Source organism: Rhizopus microsporus (assembly GCF_002708625.1).
Source record: "Rhizopus microsporus ATCC 52813 unplaced genomic scaffold scaffold_10, whole genome shotgun sequence".
Taxonomy (NCBI): Eukaryota; Fungi; Mucoromycota; class Mucoromycetes; order Mucorales; family Rhizopodaceae; genus Rhizopus; species Rhizopus microsporus.
This window is the reverse complement of record NW_019671925.1, coordinates 261187-280909: the sequence shown is the minus strand read 5'-3', so window position 1 is coordinate 280909 and position 19723 is coordinate 261187. Positions and strand designations below refer to the sequence as shown.

The 19723-nt window shown below is 36.9% G+C and overlaps 10 protein-coding genes across 10 annotated transcripts; 4 read left to right on the top strand and 6 right to left on the bottom strand.

Annotated features, from left to right (window-relative positions):
- Positions 1–25: 25 nt before the first annotated feature.
- On the bottom strand, positions 26–909 carry RHIMIDRAFT_244119 (uncharacterized protein; the record flags this gene model as incomplete). The annotated part of the gene is made up of 3 exons (XM_023610024.1): positions 26–177; positions 280–615; positions 702–909. 3 exons carry the CDS (start codon positions 907–909, stop codon positions 26–28), a joined length of 696 nt encoding a protein of 231 aa, XP_023465340.1.
- Positions 910–1547: 638 nt separating this feature from the next.
- On the bottom strand, positions 1548–1712 carry RHIMIDRAFT_255680 (uncharacterized protein; the record flags this gene model as incomplete). The annotated part of the gene is made up of 1 exon (XM_023611185.1): positions 1548–1712. A coding segment is annotated over one exon (165 nt), but the record flags the coding sequence as incomplete, so codon positions are not given.
- A 938-nt stretch (positions 1713–2650) lies between these two features.
- RHIMIDRAFT_297506 (uncharacterized protein) lies at positions 2651–3301 on the bottom strand (the record flags this gene model as incomplete). The annotated part of the gene is made up of 3 exons (XM_023614277.1): positions 2651–2674; positions 2721–3236; positions 3299–3301. 3 exons carry the CDS (start codon positions 3299–3301, stop codon positions 2651–2653), a joined length of 543 nt encoding a protein of 180 aa, XP_023465338.1.
- A 313-nt stretch (positions 3302–3614) lies between these two features.
- On the top strand, positions 3615–4319 carry RHIMIDRAFT_203852 (ARF/SAR superfamily; the record flags this gene model as incomplete). Its single annotated transcript, XM_023606716.1, has 4 exons — positions 3615–3679; positions 3726–3836; positions 3890–4133; positions 4185–4319. 4 exons carry the CDS (start codon positions 3615–3617, stop codon positions 4317–4319), a joined length of 555 nt encoding a protein of 184 aa, XP_023465337.1.
- On the bottom strand, positions 4316–5397 carry RHIMIDRAFT_238295 (NIF-domain-containing protein; the record flags this gene model as incomplete). Its single annotated transcript, XM_023608931.1, has 6 exons — positions 4316–4525; positions 4571–4669; positions 4728–4877; positions 4933–5022; positions 5083–5294; positions 5343–5397. 6 exons carry the CDS (start codon positions 5395–5397, stop codon positions 4316–4318), a joined length of 816 nt encoding a protein of 271 aa, XP_023465336.1.
- A 273-nt stretch (positions 5398–5670) lies between these two features.
- Positions 5671–7304, top strand: RHIMIDRAFT_297500 (calcium/proton exchanger; the record flags this gene model as incomplete). Its single annotated transcript, XM_023614276.1, has 10 exons — positions 5671–5812; positions 5867–5995; positions 6041–6078; positions 6139–6372; positions 6428–6448; positions 6517–6578; positions 6632–6685; positions 6736–6810; positions 6869–7127; positions 7180–7304. 10 exons carry the CDS (start codon positions 5671–5673, stop codon positions 7222–7224), a joined length of 1059 nt encoding a protein of 352 aa, XP_023465335.1. The 3' UTR covers positions 7225–7304.
- Positions 7280–9691, bottom strand: RHIMIDRAFT_238293 (uncharacterized protein; the record flags this gene model as incomplete). Its single annotated transcript, XM_023608930.1, has 10 exons — positions 7280–7322; positions 7388–7546; positions 7600–7740; positions 7806–7940; positions 7993–8143; positions 8200–8528; positions 8594–8637; positions 8694–8879; positions 8939–9535; positions 9584–9691. 10 exons carry the CDS (start codon positions 9689–9691, stop codon positions 7280–7282), a joined length of 1893 nt encoding a protein of 630 aa, XP_023465334.1.
- Positions 9692–10441: 750 nt separating this feature from the next.
- RHIMIDRAFT_255660 (uncharacterized protein) lies at positions 10442–11782 on the top strand. Its single transcript, XM_023611184.1, has 5 exons — positions 10442–10823; positions 10881–10894; positions 10960–11029; positions 11052–11236; positions 11293–11782. The coding sequence occupies exons 1-5, from the start codon at positions 10802–10804 to the stop codon at positions 11377–11379; spliced, it is 378 nt and encodes a 125-aa protein (XP_023465333.1). The 5' UTR covers positions 10442–10801; the 3' UTR covers positions 11380–11782.
- Positions 11771–13840, top strand: RHIMIDRAFT_227445 (DUF155-domain-containing protein). The gene is made up of 4 exons (XM_023607597.1): positions 11771–13170; positions 13231–13360; positions 13411–13631; positions 13684–13840. Exons 1-4 carry the CDS (start codon positions 11845–11847, stop codon positions 13726–13728), a joined length of 1722 nt encoding a protein of 573 aa, XP_023465332.1. The 5' UTR covers positions 11771–11844; the 3' UTR covers positions 13729–13840.
- Positions 13831–19569, bottom strand: RHIMIDRAFT_255645 (uncharacterized protein). The gene is made up of 5 exons (XM_023611183.1): positions 17356–19569; positions 17099–17296; positions 14361–17036; positions 14275–14287; positions 13831–14217 (listed from the first exon to the last, which is right to left on the bottom strand). The coding sequence occupies exons 1-5, from the start codon at positions 19555–19557 to the stop codon at positions 13868–13870; spliced, it is 5439 nt and encodes a 1812-aa protein (XP_023465331.1). The 5' UTR covers positions 19558–19569; the 3' UTR covers positions 13831–13867.
- Between the last annotated feature and the right edge of the window lie 154 nt (positions 19570–19723).

Here is a 19723-nt window from a genome sequence, read left to right as displayed (position 1 = left end):
GGCGATAGCATCTTCAGCTTCATCTTTAGTTATTTTTTTGGTTTGCTGTAATGAGTTGAATCTCACGACATGCATTTATGACTTCACCATCAACAAGCGTGTACTCTTCTTCTTCATTAATACTTTTCATTACCAATAACTGTTCCCTGGGTGCCATCTTCGAAATAGCACACATATCTATAGAGGAAAGCAAGAAAATATACGAGAGAGACAAAATGCGGCTGTTTGATAAATATTTACGCATCTGTGCTCCCTCCACCGACACTTGTCTAAACTTACGAAGAACATGGGTCACATTAATCCCATCTACTTTCCAGTGTGAATCTTTATCAATAATGGTCCCAAAGTCGGTATCACCGTAAAAATTGCCCAAGTAAACATTAATATATTTTCTTTTCTTTTTTTCTCTTGCAAGGCTCTCCCAAGTTCCAATTCCAGAGCTACTAGCATCCTCCACATCTTCAGTGCTACGTTTCATGGATGTATGTGATTGTATAGCTATAGCCAAGCTTGTTGCCAGGTTAGCGTTGTTATGAATAACAAGTTTAGCTGGTTGTGCGATTATGACGCCAGCACCATTATTGACGTTATTGAAAGTGTTTGAGCGTGCTTTATCTTTTTTGGGAGTTAGAGTTTTTTTTAATTATCTACGGCATAAAATCTATGAGTTTGGCAAACTTAATAAAAAAAAAAGGAAATACCATATACCTTCCAGTCCTTCAATAGTTTTCTGGCTGTGTTAACTACGGTTTCGTCTTCTGTTATCTTGGCATCAGTGATGCTGTCTCTTAATTTTTGAAGGTTCTCTCGTGCTTGACTAGAAGGGTTATTCCTTTCGATTTCATCAAATGCATCTTTCACTGACCATTGGTCAACAGGCGTTTTTAGAAAATAATTTTCAGAATTCATTGAAGTTAGTATAAACGGGAGGAAAGAGGTCTGTTTTGCGTTTCATTTCAAAATATTGTGTAGGTACACTTACACAAAAATGTAAAGAGTAGCTACGGATGATGCAACTCTAAATTACATTGCTTGCGAAGAAACCCATTTGCACAATATATAGTAATACCTCTTTCAAGCACAGTATTTATTGGCTTATACAAAATATAATCAAGCATAGATATCTTAAACTAACGTTATAAATAAGGAGACATTGTTTGTAGTATATCTTTATAAAACTATTATCAGAAACAACACATTTACGGAAATTTATTCAAAACAAAATGGTAGCTTTTTTAATTATCAGAAGCAAAATAAAATTGATTAAGGGATTTGTCCATATATCGTAGTATTTGTAGCATGAGTTTGTAAGATTTGTAGAAGTTTATTTTAAAGCATACTTTTAGGCTTTTCAATTCGAGAAGGAGTAAGAGTAAACATGCCAATTAAATGCCATGCAGACAGAAAAATCCTATTAAACAGAAGTTAGTTTTTTATGAACAAAAAGCTTTTCATAATTATACTTATCTAAAAAAAAAGGGGGGGAGGCCAACACATTCTCTAGCAAAGCTGGCACGAAAGCAGACCTTTACTAGTCATCAGGTCGACTAAACTGAAGCGGCACGAAAGCAGGCCTTACTGTTAGTACTCTCTACACGATGCGGCACGAAAGCAGACCATACAAAGCAGAGGACCCCATTGGATGATGCGGCACGAAAGCAGACCATACTACCAATGTTGATGATTAGAATGTGAAAAACCCCAAAGGTATCCTTTTTGATAAAAGAAAAAATGTTATAGTTTTTTTTTTGAAACTCCACAGCTGTACGCTTTTTTGTCCCTAGACCACATCAGTATTTAATTTCTACTATTTTTTTTTTTTTTTTTTTTTTTTTTTTTTTATAAACTATTCAATATGCTTACTATGAATTGTACTTAAATCATTGAAAGATTTCTTTTATAAGCTTTTTTTATTTTTTTTTTATATTTTTTTACTACACAAATCACATCAAAATAATGCGTTTATAAGCACGTCTATTGAAAACTGAACCCATAGCGACTAATAACTTACCATTTTAAAGATTTTTTTCTTCGTTCAAGCAGTTCTCGAAAAAAGACTTTGAGTGCTCAATCCACCCCTTACAATCTTTTTTTGTTACTTTTCCAGCCGATTCACATATACGATCTGTGAGACGATCATCTGCTGTCAATAGTGTTCTTCTAACACCAGTTTTTACTTTTGACCAGAATTCCTCAATTGAATTCAAGAAAGGAGAATATGGTGGTAAATATATGCATTTATGTCTTCGTCCTTCGACTAATGCTTTGATCACTTTTGGCTTATGGATAGGTGCATTATCCATAACAATATACTGGCCCTTCATATTATGTTTATCTAATGTATTCATTACGTTGGTTGGGTAGACCAAGAAGTGCTCAGTTCTTGTTCCAACTTTACCATTTATTTTTACTTCCTTACCATCCGCCTTTCTTTTTTTTAGAAGAAACTGATCCTGGTTTTTTAACTCCAATATTTATGATACCTTTCCAGTTGGTACAGTGCTCTTTGTAGGTGTGCCTTTTAATGAACGACCGTGGTTTCTCTGCGTATGTAAATTGAAACCTGCTTCATCAATGAAAACACAATTCTTGGAAAAATCCATGCCTGTATCACTCTTATATTGTTCAATAATCACTTTTCGCAATGCTATTACTCTGTCGAAATTTCTCGCTGCTGGTATCTTTTTAAGTTTCTTTAAAGTAATATTATGTTTATGTACCAAGTGTTTGTAAATGACAGAAATAGAGTTTTTCAAACCCTCAAATTTCTCGCAGAGTTTTAACTTTAACTCATCTAATACAGCAGTAGTATTCTTTTTGACATAGTCAACAAAAAATTTAGAATGCTCCTTAGTTAGCTTTGAACAAGATCTTCCACAAGGTTTATTATAAGTCCCTGGAAGTCGTTTCTGCGAATCATTATTATACGTTTTTACATAATCCTGGGCAGTACGAATATTAATCCCAGTGACTAAAGCTGCATCTTTGGTAGCGAAGCCTTCTTCAATGATTAAATCAAAGAGCTTTTCAATTTGCTCAACAGTATATTTCCTGTAAGAACCTCGATTTTTAGCTAGATGAATCTTGTGCTTTTTCTTTAATGGCATTGACTCTGCAAAAAGAAATGCATCTCCAAATGAATCTTCATCTTTGATTTCTTCTGGCAGATCAACATCCATAAATTCACGTACACAAGATAATGAATTGAATCGCTTGCAATCTTTTTGATTATTTTTCTAGTCTCTTGACATAAAATTTATATTCAAAAAAAACAGTAAACTAAGTTCCTAATTTGTACCATTTTTGATTTCTAGTAGCATCACTCTGTTGTGATAAAAGGGGGTAAAAACCCTATTATTCATTCCTTTTTCACTGCTGCACAATTTTGTATTTTATTTCAATTCCTTTAACGTATAGAGAACGTAAGTATCAAGACGTTTTAATCTAGATAATATCTTTTAAACATTTCAATAAAGTACTAGTTTAAAGCCTAATTGGTACATTTTATTGGCCAATATTCCAGTATTTATCGTTACTCGTGACTTCAATATATTGGAGTGTAGACTACCATATAATATTCTGTGTTCTGACTTTCTGTTCTTTTGCAGTAAACTATGGGTTTATTAACCATTTTAAAAAAGAATCGACAACATGAGAAAGAGATGCGTATACTGATGCTGTAAATGACTTACTTAATTGTAGTCTATGGTTATTGATTATAAAAGAGGGTTAGATAATGCAGGAAAGACGACTATATTAAAAAGGATAAATGGAGAGCCTATTGATACCATATCACCCACGCTTGGGTTCAATATAAAGACACTTGAATACGAAAAGTAAGTTATATATATATATTGTTAAACTAGAATGATTAACAAACAAACAAAAGCTATAAACTCAATATTTGGGACGTTGGTGGACAAAAGTCTATTAGATCCTACTGGAGAAACTACTTTGAACAAACAGACGCCCTTGTGTGGGTAGTAGATTCGGCGGATAGATTAAGATTAAATGACTGTAAAAAGGAGCTATTTCAGCTATTGCAGGAAGAAAGATTAGCAGGAGCCACATTACTTGTATTTGCAAACAAACAGGATATTGCGGGAGCACTCAGCGAAAAAGAGATCAAAGATGTGAGGCAACATGCTTTTTTTTTTTTTTTTTTCTTACTGACATCTACTCAGGTACTTGGACTAGAGGATATCAAGACCCATCACTGGGCTATACTTGCTTGTAGTGCAGTAACAGGAGAGAATTTATTGAAAGGGATGGATTGGGTAGTATATGATGTGGCATCAAGGATATATATGTTAGATTAAATAAAAGATACATTTAATACTTCAGCTACATTTTCGACTTTGGCAAGATCTTCAAGAAAAGGAATTAGATCTGTCAGCTCGGAATCATGTTGATCATTAAACCAAGTTGAAACTGGTATAGCATTAGAGGGATGAAGACTATAACTTGTTGGCGTATTATCTAGGATAATAACATGCTTAAGATCACGCCCCAGTTTAGATAAATCCTACATACAGTGTTTATTACTTGTCAATTATTATATATGACTTACCTTAACAAAGCCTTCTTTATAGTCACAACATGCTTCACGGAATAAACGATGCTGAATGACATTATGTAAATCAAATCTATCTAGTACAGGATCTGCATACTGAAAATACAAGATAAATATACAACCTTGAGATTAACCTATAATAATTTATATATACCTTGGACAGGCTAGCAGTAAAAACGACAATCTCATACAGTTCGCCCATACGTTTCATGAATTCATCTACGCCTGGTCTCTTGAGGACAAATACATTGTGTTTATGACCTTCAATTTCGATTGGTACAATAAAATCTGCTTGCGATACAGTCTATTTAATATTTAATAAGGAAGGAGAAAGAAATAAAAGGCATATTATGGTTTACTTTGAATGAACTGTGTACAAGCGTTTCGTCAAGGTCCAACACAAGACACTTTTTCCCATGATATTCTTTTCTAACAGGTTGCAATAGATACTATTTGCATAAACTATCAATTTCATTCGAGTGGCAAAATGCATGAATATATTTACTTACAATGTTATCTTCGCTCTTTGGTAGCTTTTCTAATATAACCTCTTCTTCTTCTTCATTTGTCACTTGATCATCTTCTTTTGATTGTTGTTGTTGTTGTTGTTGTTGAATATAATCTTTTTTATTTCTAGAATCAATATTTCTTTTAAGAGCACAGCATAAAAATAAACCAAGAGACTTCTTTTTCCTATTTGCCCACAATTTCAGCCTTTTGCCTAATTTGAACATGTCAGCTTAAGAAATAGTCAACGGAATATGATTACATTGAACGTATAAATTCTTCTTTTCTGTACCATAAACAATCGATGTATCTTCCATTAGGAGACAAGCTTAAAGGGGATTTTTTTTAATAAAAAGAGAAAGAGGAAGAAGGAAAAAGGAGAGGAGGAATTAAATATAATGGAAACTTGGACTTTGTATTTTATAAACAAATTACACACACATAAAAATTCTGAAACAAGTTGTTTTTTTTTCGTTTTTTTCTTTCCTTCATATTCTTGTTTTCTATATAAAATGGCAAACTATAGCGAAGAAGAACCATTATTACGACGACATGAACCTCTTACTGCATGGACTTCCTTTAAAGTGACCATGACATCTTCCTATGTCAACCTTTTTCTTATATTTGTCCCTATCGCTATCGTCTTTTCTACCCTTATCCACGCGTCAGACACTACTGTCTTTACTCTGAACTTTATCGCTATTATTCCTTTGGCAAAACTACTGGGATTTGGCAAGTTAAAAAGATAAAGAATACCCTTTCTGATATGCTAATTTATCACAATAGCAACGGAAGAAATTGCCCTAAGATCTGGATCTACTGTTGGCGCCTTATTAAATGCCACATTTGGTAACGCTGTTGAATTGATTTTGGGCATCATCGCTCTAAAGGAAGGATTGATTCGAGTTGTGCAAGGTAAGGAAACTAAGTATCGGCATAAACTAATATATTCGACTACAGCTTCTATCTTGGGTTCAATCTTATCCAATATATTGTTGGTAATATATATATTTTCATGACAAAGAGTGTCATTTGATTGACATATCTCCTTTTTTTAGGTTCTTGGTTTTTGTTTCTTTCTGGGTGGCCTTAATCGTTCCGAGCAAACCTTTAATCAAACAGCGGCCCAAACGTCTTGTTCTCTTCTTTCTTTAACAACGTTATCTTTACTTGTACCCGCAGCATTTTCAGCTACGATCCCAAAGGATAGTCCTACACATGGAATCCTTGATTTAAGTCATGGAACTTCTATCGTACTATTGATTGTTTATGTCTTGTACTTGTTATTCCAGGTAATTCTAGCGGAATAAGCTCTATATGTTACTGATATGCATTTTGTATCTATAGCTCAAGACACATACTCACTTGGTCAGTGTAATTAGGTCTACTATGCTTACAAACGACTCATCCCTATTTTTTATATTTTCTCTGATTAGTATGAGGACGAGGCAGATGAGGAAGAGGTTCCCACGACAACTCTTGTTTTCTCTGTTGCTTTGTAACCATGCTCTCTCTTTTTTTTTTTATTTGATCCTAATACTGATTATATAGACTATTAGTGATAGCTGCTATCATTTCAATTCATGCAGAATATCTTGTAGGAGCGTAAGTGATTTGCATCATTTTGTGTTTATTTAATCTAACCCATAATGCAGTATTGAAGGCGTAGTAGAGAAATGGGGAATCAATGAGACCTTTGTTGGTATCATTTTATTGCCTATTGTAGGAAAGTAAGTGATAGCCATTGAAAGAAAGAGTAAAAATGATAATTGAATATTTTTGTGATAGTGCTGCTGAGCACGTTAGTTCAGTTACATTTGCTATCAAGGACAAAATGAACCTTTGCATTGGCATTGCTATTTCATCCTCACTTCAAATTGGTCTATTGGTTACACCCGTACTTGTGTTGACTGGTTGGGTCATTGATCAACCCATGAGTTTATTCTTTGAAAACTTTGAAACCGTTGTCCTTTTCACCAGTGTGTTGATCGTAAACTATTTGATACAGGATGGTAGATCAAACTGGTTAGAGGGTGCTCTGTTATTAGTAAGTGCCCTGCAGATTCATGCGCATAAATATACTAAATCCGTTTTGCTAGTCCTCTTATGCCATTATTGGTTTAGCATTTTATTTCCACCCCTAAATGTAAACCCACAAGTTGAAAGTAGCTTTATTTCTATGAATAAACATTTTATTCTTTAAAATGGATATTGTGCATCACACATTTGAAGGTTTTGTCCGCTTTACATAAAAAAAAAAAGTTAGTATGAATTTGTAAAGAGAAAAAAATAAGCTCATGCCCTTACCACCACAATGGTTGCAAAGCCTCTGCTCCAACGCCCCGACGTAACAATCTATACCTCCAGTCAAACATTCTAGGCATAGCATCTCCTATGTCCCTTTTTCTACCCTTGTCGTCATATCTTCCTGACCACAGTACCTCTGCTGCTGCTGCTGCTCTGGGCCTAGAGAAAGAAAAAAAATGAGTTTGAGTATTAGAGTGCACACAAGTATTTACCATAAGCGAATATCTAAAGACGTCCCGTCTGTTTGCTCTGTCCACATTGCAACCTCGCCTCCCAGCACATTTTGTGCTTCCGTTTCCGTCAAGTTGAATGTAAGATCGTAACTATAGACTCTTTGCCACGTTTTAAAGGGGCTAATGATGATGTAAAAATAAACGACTGTGTCAAAAGACGTGCTACCGCTATCATTTTTCTTTACCTGCACCAGTCTCCACCAGAACCTCCCCAGTTCTGTGGACGGTAGTTGTCCTCAACGTGGTGTTTCTCCAGTTGCACTCTCAATGACTTGGGTATCTCTGGTGGCACTTGCTCGTCATAACTTGTATCATTGCCACTAGCCTCTTGGTGTCAGTAAAGAAAAAAAAATCAAATTAATATATACTCACCCCCAGCCACCGTGTCCACAATCAAGATACCAAAAGTTATAGTTGGATGCAATGACCTTGTATCCTTTCTTTATAGCATTTTGAACAGGGTTAGTCCAGACTTGAAGCACGACATCTTTAGGAATTGGCAAGTCATTTTTGGTTACGGCATCTAGATGTATATATAACTTAATAAAAAAATAAAATAAAAAAAGGGAGTTACATTACCTTCCCAAAGGATAGGCACTTTGTTCATGCCTTGAATCATACCCAACTCCTTGCTCAGGAACATGTTCAAGAGATCGAGACCAGTGGCGTTTTTTTCTTGCATATACCTTACTACATCCTTATCCTGCTCCCAGCATTTATAGATCGGTTCATCGCCACCTCCGTGATACCAACCGTCTGAGAAAAGAGAAGCTACCTCTTCAATGACATTGCCGACTACATCATACGTCTTTTGAAGAACAGGATTGAGTTGGCCCGTACCTGGCTCTTCTGCAAATCTTTCACTCCAATCATTGGATGGATCAAGATAATGTATTCCGGCGCATGTGCTATTATTATTATTTTTAGGGAGATGAATAAATTAAATCGATCAGGGAGACAAGAATCTACTTACACAATATCCTTGTGTGACAAGCCCCATGATCCAGTATGGGCAGGCTAAAGTATGTGTAAGTTGGTATATACGCGATATCACAAATTCAAGTGTAATTTACCATGTCTATTTCAGGAATAACACGAATTCCACGCTTATAAGCATAGTCGATTATCTTGCGTACGTCACTCTTTCTATAAATCAATCTCTTTTGACGTAATTTATACGCTCCTTCAAGTGAAAGTTCAGGAACAGACTTTAATTTGAGCGGAAAGCTTTGTGAATCAGTAATATGCCAATGAAATACCTAGCCAAGGTTACAGTTATATATATATATATACGAAGCAATAAGTATAGCTGACTTACGTTCATCTTGTTGTACGCCATAGCATCAAGTGTTCTCAAAATGTCTTTTACCGGGAAATAGTTTCTTGATGTATCCAGCATAATTCCTCGATGAAAGAACTTTGGACGGTCTTTGATTTCAATAGGAGTGCTTGGTATAAAGAGATTACTAAAGCTATCATCATCCTCGTCGTCATCTTCTTCATCTTCATAAACGTAATCATCATCTTCATCTTGGTCATCATCAGTGTTATATGTGTAACGTATGTTCTTGATTTTCAATTGACCACTTTTGTCTCGTCTTGGGTGAGCTTGAACCAACTGCGAAAATGTTTCCAGACCGCGAATAGCGCCCCACACTGTCTTTGATTTGAGTGTGGCTCTTGATCCATCGCTAGGAATAATCAAGGTATAAGATTCATCCACACCAAATATAAGCTCCTGCTGCATGTCTTCCACTTGAACATGTAAATTCTTCAACTTAATATCCGACTCCTCGTTATCATGATGCGCCTGCACTTGAACTGGTATCCATCTGTCACGGGTTATCAAGCGAGTGTATCGATTGACAGAATCCTCCAGTAGCTCTGAGCTTGGTCCAGATATGTAAAAGTCATCCTATATAATGCGTCAATTGAAAGTCGTCTTTATTAAATTTGTTATTACATCAAGATTCAATTCTGTTGAGCCTGTTTTAACATGTTGTGGTTTTGGCCATAAAAGCAACGCAAAAGTCGAATGTAAAAAAAGAGAGGTAAAGAGTACTATTTTCATTGATAAAACAAGAAGAAAAGAAAGAAAAGAAAAAGAAAAAAAAGATTTTATATCCGGTGTCTCCTAAACTTCAGGGAAGACACAAAAGACCTTGGGATAATGAGCAGATGATATTGGTTCATTATTACAAAATACCCAAAATTTTCTTTATAATTATTACAATAGAGCATTTGTTTATTCATAACATAGGAGATTTGTCGTGTGATATGCTAGTAAAAATGCATAAACGTAACAGAGCCTAGATAAATTCAACCCCCCCTTTTTTTTCAAAATAACTAAACCGAAAAGGGGACCTTGAAGCATCTTGGACTCCAATGAGAGTCAAAGGATAGCAAGAGTGTCATTGCTGAGCCTTTAAACAAAAGAAAAGAAGTATATGTGACAAGTGTTAAATCAATGTATCGCTAAAATGTATCACTGTGACCCTTATTTAGTGTACTGGTTGTTTACAGATGCATAATTGGAATGAATACACAGCCCGTGTCACTCACACGATCGAAGTAAAGATGTTGATGGTCCATTATTAGATCACCATTGATGAAAAAAAAAGAAGATATGCACACAAAGAGAACGTAGAGTTCATCATGAAACCAAGATCTTAATGCACCAAAGCCTCTTCTTCGGTATTTAAATTACTTCTAAACAGAAAATAAAGTACACACTATTGGAGTAACAACAACTTAATCGATCTGGGGGGAGAAGGGAGGGGGGGTAAGGTATCACTATATGAAAGTTGTAGATTTTCATTTTCTCTCTCTTTCTTCATTTTCTACTTTTCTTTTCTCTCTCTGTCTCTTTCTCTTTCTCTCTCTTTTTCTTTCATTCTTTCTTATATATAATTTAAGCATATATGACAAACCATCCACGTAAAATACAAAAGGTTTATTATTCACCTACCATTTTGGAGAAACCTAAAACATCACAACATATGGATATTGATGCAGAAGATGAAGAAGCAGGAACTATTTTAGTAGCTCTTGCAAAACAAGCCAATAGGATGAACAGTAATATCAAATTGCCATCAATTATGCTTACTGAAAAGGTAATAAAAACATAAATAGTTAATATTATATATGTTAATGTATCCTGTAGCCAACAAGAAGTCATTCAATGTCTATTAAAAATCTAATAGGTAACAAGGAAACAAATAAACATGCATGTACAAATATTAACTTGTTTCCTCTGATAGATACAGAGTCAACTGTATGAAAAAAGAATTTTTTTTTTGGTTACAGTGCCACCATCAGCTTACATTTTGTTTGTTTTAGGATGTTACACCTTGCAGCTCTTATTCTACTGGACATGACTTTTATCAGTCTTCCCAAAGACAAACTCTAGGTATATATATATGCACCAAAAGCTAACATTTATGCGTCAGTGCCTTATCAATCAAATGCATTTAAACAACCGGACATAATAAAGGAAGCTTATAAGCTATCATCATCATCGTCATCATCAGCTCGAGAATTAAAAATTAGACGAAGTTCAATTCATGTCCACATTAGTTACAAAATACATGCACACAAAATACGTGCACAGCATACAGTAAGTGCGTGTAGTACACATGCATAAACGTATATTTATCTATTGAAAATATATAGCATTCGACTTACTATCCAAACATACATCATCACACAGCTTCCTATCACCCAGCTATTCCATACCACTATAAAGACAATACTGTTTAACGTGTACATATCCATTATCTTTTTATTATTATTATTATTATTATTTTACTGTTATAATTGTTATTTAATCCTATTCATTCCTTAATCTATCGGATTTCCCATAAAATAAAAAAGCATTCATTATTTATATTTCATACCACAGTAACATATTGATCGAGTTTAGGAAATGCTTCGAAGACATGTGTCATATCGAACTACTATTCATAGTCTTTTTTATCTATAAACTATACCATTATTTTTCTTTAGAGGATTACAAGTTATATGAGAAAAGTCAAGTTGGATAACCTTTGTAAATTTATCCACATTTCACGGCTTTCACGTCATTCAAAATCTATCTGAGTAGCACTTGTGGTAAGCCTTCTAAAAGTTGCTATCTGAGTTTTAAACACAAATCGGGTGTTGGATGAAATCAATTTTGTTTAATGCCTTTACTTTCAAACAGATAGCCTATTTTTTTTGTCTCTAATGTCAAATAAGCCTCTCGATACAACCATAAAGAAGGCAGGGCCCAGTAAGCCCTCAGCTATATCAAAACAAGTACTTAAAACAACACCTATTCCTCAGCCTGTGAAATCTTCGTCTTCTACTCCAAGCAATGTCTATGCTACTAATTATCCAACCCAAGATACCCCCAGAGGAAAAGCAACACAACCTCTTCGAAGCACAAAAGTATCTCAAAAACTTGTACTCTTTCCACAATCCGATGATGCTGAGGCCACGATGCAAGCCACCTTACCTGTTGACAGCACCGATCATGTCTTGCCCCAACGTCGTAAATCCTCTGCTTCTTTTGAACGGCCTTGGCAGCCCATTGACCAGCCAACTACACCTACAGCAGCTGCCGGTCTTCCTTTACCTATTGAATGGACTTTTGACACGCGCACACCGGCTGAGAGAATGACCAAAGATGAGCGTGATTTAGCTGGGTTGCCTCGTGCAGCAGCCTACTGCACGGGCGAAGGATATGATCTCACACGTCTTCGTCCGTTCCTGCGTGAGCATCATCGTGCCTTTCCTCGTTTGTACGACGAATGCCTATATGCAGCCTATCACTTCCCTCTTCGCACTTTACGTCCTGGCAAGGATAACCTGCATAACGTTAGAGTACAGAGTAACGTGCCAAAAGTGTCAGTTGGCAGTAGACAGAACACGATGGATGAAGAATATATGGACTATGAAGAAGACCATTACCGATCTGAGGAGCCTATTGTTATTCAGCCACGAGAGGGTGATCCTTACACTGATTACTTTCACAGACAAAAAGGAGTGCACTATGATCAACCCGAAGATCAGCAACCACTGATTGAACACAGAGAAAAAGACGATGATACGTATGAGGAGCCAAGTGCTCAGGATGAAGAAAACTTATACAATGACAGCACTGCTCATGATGACAGCAGTAGTAATAACAGACCCGATATGGATTCAGAAAACAATAAGCCAAATGAAGATCAGGCAACAAAACCTCGCGAGTTGTTCAAAGGAGGTGAAGTGTTCATATTTGATTATGGTGTTGTCGTATTCTGGAATTTCCGTCGTGCCGAGGAGCTGCTTATGTTGGAAGACTTTATGCAGTTCTCCATTGAACCTTTTAGGGATAATCCAGATGAGGATATGCAGATAGAGGAAATACATTTCCAATATGATACATCGCAAATGAAGCCTAGAATATTTAATGACATGATTACACTCAAAAGTAGTAATCATATGATCAAATTAACCTTATCTCATGGCCTTTCGCAAAGTGCTGTAGTGGCAAGGTATGAAGATATTATGGATAAGACAATTGACGTAGGGAAAAAACAATTCAAAATATAACCCTGACATGCCGCCTGATTCCTCTTTCTTTAGGAAACCAAACATCTACCAAAAGAAATGGCAGAAACTGGACGATTGGGCAAAACCCGTACAGAGATAACAAAGATTAACGGTCAATTATTTAACCTTAGAATGAACGTTAACCTTGTTTCTAATGTCCTAGGTAAGCTACATATATCAAAACAAGTTGCATAAAAGACTAATCGTGAAAAGATACGCCTGAAATCTTTTGGTCTGAACCTGCTCTAGAGCCAATGTATACGGCCATAAGAGAATATTTAGAAATACCCCAACGCGCAAAAATCCTAAATGATCGTTTGCGCGTGATCTCTGATTTGTTGTCTATGTTGAGAGATCATCTAACAAATTTTGGCGTAGAATATCAAACATTGATCATTATTTATCTTATTATTGTTGCTGTCATCGTTGCATGTGTAAGTATAAGAAATATTTAAGAATGCCTTGACTAATCCGTTCACATACAAGTTTGAAATTGCTGTCAAGATATTACAATCTCTTAATGTAGTATAAAAATTTCTTTCTTCATTACTCTTTCACTAAAATAAACTCTACATTTTTAAACATGTGTTGTGCAATGGAGAAAAATCAATAATGTTATACTGAGGGTAACTCATAATTGTTTAATACTTTATAATATAAATAAAATAATCTAAATAGGGATGTTTTTAATTGGAATAAATTTGGATAAAAGTGACTCTCCCAAGGTCATTGGCGCTAACACGAGGGTGGCAAAGCCCAGAAATATGCTATAGAACAGGATTCCATAGCGGATAGCTGCAAGCTTGCGTTCTTTTTGCTGCTTTGCTGTGTATATGTGAGCACGGATCTGCTTAGAAGGACGTAACCAGAATAACATGATTGAATGAACTGTGTTAATGTATGGGATCAGAATGAACAAGGACAAGAAGAAGAGTATGAGATGAGCAAGAAGGAAGTCTGTAGCAAATTCAGTCATTTCGATGATTTTACAGACAAATTCACGAGCAGGTTGAGTTATAGCTATAGGTATGAAGGATTAGTGCCAGGCCTCCCTTATTCAGTCATATTCTATCTTACCATGCCATCCGAGCTAAATGTTGTGAATTATAATAATAAAAGAAACGGTTAGCAATAGATCGTAATTATTTATCTAAAATACTTACCTCCCGCCCATACCACTTGCCTGTCCACCATCCTCTGTTTGCTTCGTCATGTTTAAACTCTCGTGTCAAAAAGACAACAGTCAGAAACTTTATAAAAAATCGCTGGATACTGGACATGGCGATAATGGCAAGCACTACGTTGGTGAAGTTCCAGTGTTCAAGTATAAACAAGACTTCAAATATAATAATCATGCTCAAAACAGCCCAACCATGAGCCAAAGCTCCCATGAATGAACCAAACTTGGTAATCCATATGCTGAGAATGCTGCCAATAGCAATAGACATACCAAAGAAAGCGACTATACCAACAACATTTAAGATGATAGGAGCAAAAGACAAGACGCCGATACGGATCAAGCCACTGGGTCCTGTTGATGGTAGTGTACGGTCGGTGGGGTCAAAGCTTTTTGCAAATGCATAAGGTATGGTACAAAGGACAGCATGAATAAAAGGAAAGATAACCTCGGATATAATCATGGCGTATCTATTGGCTCGCGGTACGTCTGCAATGCCCTTTGTAGCATCATTTTCCTTGCTACGTTTGTAACCTGTAATACGTGCTCGAGAAGAGCGTATATGGCTGATCCATGAGTTTGGATGTGTCTTGGAGTTACCGCGTGACATCCATCGAATGAATGCTTTATAGTCGAGAAGGAATTCAAGAGGAGCAAATTGATTGGGGTTAAATATAAACGGTGAGACAATCAGTGCTATCACAGTAAACCAAAAGTATACCAAATGAGGTATCCAGTAAGCCAAGGAGGCAAATAACATGATCAAAAAGTTACGTGCTCCCACGTAAATACTAGGACCAGTGAAACGAGAATAGAGCGTGGAAAAGGGAATACGCGATGTAGCAAAACCACGACCTGTGCCAATGTAACGTGCACCACCGTAGACTAAATTTTCAAGCACGGAATTTGTGTAAATCTGCGTGACGAAAATTTCAAAGAGTGGAGACAAGCAAGCAAAATGCTTTGCCATACGTGTCAAGCTTCTCCAGATACCCTTTTCTGTCAATTCTTGTAGGAACAAAGGCAAGAAAGCAACAAGGAATACTGCAATAATAGATATAATACAACGCTTGACCCAGTCGAATATGGGAATAATGTTATAACATCCTTCCGGTGTCAAAGGGGTATCTTCGGGCAAATCTGGGTTGTATTCACAAATAGTAAGCGAGTGACCCATGGCACTAATAAATAAAACAGCTAGCATAAACATTTGTACAGACAGCATGATGAAAATATTGTTCAGATGGAACCCAGGATGAGCATAGTAAAAGGTCAGGAAACGGTCAAGAGGAAGCTGTGTGCCGATATAATAGTATTCACGAGATAACATTTGTTCCCCCATACCAGTACCAATCTTGGTTGTAAAGTTCAAGATAGAGCCAAAGCCTAAATCACGGCCCTTACCACACTGGAAGTATTCTGTATGCTTGATGCGACCGCCTCTTGTGAAGGAGTTCATGCCTGCGTAAATATCTTCATTCAAATGCAGTCCCTTTTGTGCCTTGGAAACACCACCTCTTGTATTCATATAGATTGCGTTTAAAAAGTCTGGATGGCCATAATGTAACTTTCCTCCACTCTTTGCCATGATTCTTTGTGTTAACGTGCCAAATGTTTGCTCTTTACCAGCAGCTACATCACCTAGGACGCCTGTATTTTCGGAAAAGATGTATTCACGCGCACCCACAATAGACACTGGGTGTTTGTTATTCTTTGGGTAATTTGAAGAATAGGGCGATACCTGGAGAGTGTCGGATACTTCGAATTCATTAAGCACATTGCAAATCTTGTAGCATTCTTCAAGATAATTGTCTTGATTAGCATCCACCAACTGTAAGAATTCACCTCTGTAAAAGATGATGGCATGATTTTGATTGTCGGATTTACCATCACCCAAAATGGGGTTACCAGGGAGTCGAATGCGAAAGTAAGGCTTACGTTTACCAGTGCTTAAAAGCTCCGCATGACCATCTATAAGTGCAGAGTAATATATTGGTTCACCACCTTCTTCTCTTGGAGGATCTTCATCAATATAAGCAATTCTAAGATCTGGAAAGGCTTTGAGTACAATTTCAGTGTCTTCTACTTCTGTTTTAGTGAACTTTGCATATCGCTGCATTGCTACAACAAACTTGAACTTTGAGTTCACTAGTATATTCATATCTCTTTCGAGAGCGTCCTGATCTCCTTCATAGTTTACAGTATCTCCAAAATTTTCAACTTTGAATAACACTCGAATGGCCTTTCGATAGTTCATAAATCCAGATATTGTACGGTACAGTGTTTGTGCTCGTAGTGAAGCCCATATACGTGTTCGAAGCTTATACTCTGGCTTGGAGTCTTTGAAACCGAGACAGTAGAAAGGAAGGTCGTCGTACTTTGGGACTTTTTTGACGTTACCGTCTACAGGAAGATTAACTGAACTGTTATTATTAGAACCTATAAGCGTGCTGGCGGTTTCTGCATGACTTCCACTAGGATCAAGTAGACCTGAAGCGTTTTTTTCGACATCGCTAACCCTAACCTTTGTATCCTTCACAAAGTTCTCCCATTCTGCAGCATGAAGTTGTTTCAGATACTCTAGCAAAGTCACACGCGTGCTGTCATCCTCTTCCTTGATGATTTCTCTTAATGACAAAAGAATTTTTTCACCATAGTGAGGCTATATATAGAGAGAGAGAGAGTATAAGCGCACAATGTACAACTGGATCTTTATATACTTACAGTAAGCACAGTAAATGTTGGCATTGACTGCACAGGATAAGCCGAAGGCATAGGCGTTGTTAAACTTTGGGCGAAAAAATGGAAACGTCGCTCGGCTTCTCCTCCACGAGGAAAGTACTCTGCCTTGAATGAGATGTCTTCTTGTGTAATAAAGAAATTGGGTGCTTTCATGTTATACGGAAGATCAGGAACAGGGTCCTAAGCGGAAGGAAAATATGAATAAAATACACAAATTGAATAATACAACATAGACTTACACTTGTATAAAGCATACTCTGTGCGTGTTCTGCTGAAATTAAGTGTTCTTGATAAATAGAGACCACAATCGAGTTCCAAATGGACGAACACACAGTTCTTGATTTTTCAACAATGTGAATATCAGGCGATGCCAACAGTTTGCTAAACATTCGTTGTGGTAGCCGTGCAAAGATACTTCTCCATGGTGTCCAAATGGATATACCAAGATAAAATGATCGAGCCACAGAAAAGATGGTATTCCAAGTAATGTACCATAGGTAAGTGTCCAAGAAATAGAGCACTAAATCCATTAAAAGCATAATAGCAATGGTAATTCGAGGCATTTGTTCACAAAGCATTGTTCCCAATATTTTATCATTACAATTTGTGATATCCATCTTGCTGATTACCTTTAGAGGATCTTTGAAGGATAAAGCCAAGAAGAAATAGGATTCCAACAGCTTACAAGTGAAAACACATAGCCAAAGACACACAGACATAACTCGATCAATCGGTTTCAGTGGAGCAAAGTTCGCAGTAAAGACCTCATGTGCTAGGTCATCCCTTGTGTGCTTCAGCTTTCCTTTGAAGAGTCGTGCCGGAGGTACTATGGCTAGATAGAGTGTTGTTGCAATACTCAAAAATAGCTGAATGACCGCTGCTGTTTTTGACTTCCAGGATATTCGGTCCATATAAACACAGTAATAACTAGGCCCAGCATTGATAATCATGAGAAGGAACAAAAACATAATTCGACGAAAGAGGCATTTTGACTTGGTCCAAGTGAAAGGAAGATATGAAAGTTCGGAAAACGAACCGATGAGCACAAGCAGACATGCGATCATGCCACCCAGGGCGACAATGGATATTTGAACTGAGACCTCCTGATCAGCAATTTCTTTCTCTGGGTTCAGGTATAGAGAGTATGCGTTAGCTGTTATATAGTACCAGAACGTGACAATATGAATAACCCAGACCCTTGAAAAGTTAACAGATGCATGCATCCATGTACGTTTTTCTTTATATGTCTTTTTGAATGTTTTTGCCCAATTGACATTCTTCAGAGCATCGTAGCGTTCGTGCGGTGGGAGCTTTCCCAATGTATTTTTTTTGTCATCTGATAAATATATTTTGTCATAGAATGATGAATGCCAGAAGAACTGGTTGACATCGTCATATCCAATAATTTTATCATGGTCTCGCTCTCTCTTCATGTATCTGCCGAATTTCATGACGTATCCTTGGTTCCTAAAAAATTCAAATAGTGGCCTTATGACGGTGTCCAAATAAGTGCCTTCCTCGACGTCAGGCTTTTCATTTCCACTGTGGCAGTAGTAATCGGATGCTGTTTTATAAAGAAAGCAAAGCGCTTCCGGGGTATATCGAACCTGTGCAGCCTCTCCCCAGAGCATGAGATATAAGGCCAAGTCGCGCACTTTTTCTTCATTTGTGAGTGATTGCATACGGAGCAACCACTTCTCTTCGTTTCTTTCTAGTTGCTCTTGCTCATCTCCAATGTCTTTAGCTGCATTCTTTTGTTCTTCGGTCAAGTCATAAATATCCATCTGAGAAGCAAAGTACCATTTACGATAGTTGGAATTATCTCCACCAATGTAATCTGCGTGAAGTGTATCAAGTGCCACTTGTGGTTTATAGCGAGATGCACGCGAGTCTAACATAGTCATCAAATGCTCTGTCATATTCTTGACACTATCTTTTTGAAATCCAAACTTTTTGGCAATGTTGTTGAATATAGCCTCTATGTTGTTAAATTTTACTGGAACATCCTCTTCCGGACCCCAAGATGGATATGGATATTGGTCCGTAACCTTGTACCGCGAAAAAGGATAGAATCTCAATTTGGCATTGGGTTGATCGTCCGTGTTGTGTGAATTGGAGTTTTTGGAAATTGTGTCTGTTGAGCCAGATGGGTGCATTCCAGTATTTTCTAGTACTGTTCGCACCGAGCCAGATGATACGCCGCAGGGTCCGTATCGACTATCTCTGTCGTCATCTAGTCTGCCAAATAGATCTCTGTCGAGAAGTTTTGGATGAAAACTAAAATCAACTGAACTTGATGAGGACCGATATCGTTCTCGTCGATAATGGCTATTTGGTCCTAGATTTACATTCGGGATGGCTAATAAATGCTGTGACATTTGCTGTGGTTTAGGTGCTGTATTAAACTCTATAAGGTAATAAAATATTAAAGTGTATTTCATAACGAAGTCTCATTCTTACCTTGAGAAATCGCATCCACGTTGACGTCTAATGTAGGCGAAGGTAATTTCAAGTCAGTTTCTGGAATATGTTGTTCAGCGACCGAATTCCTTGTGCTTTTGTTCTCCCCTGAACCATTCGTGGCGCTAAAAAAGGAAACTATGTTAA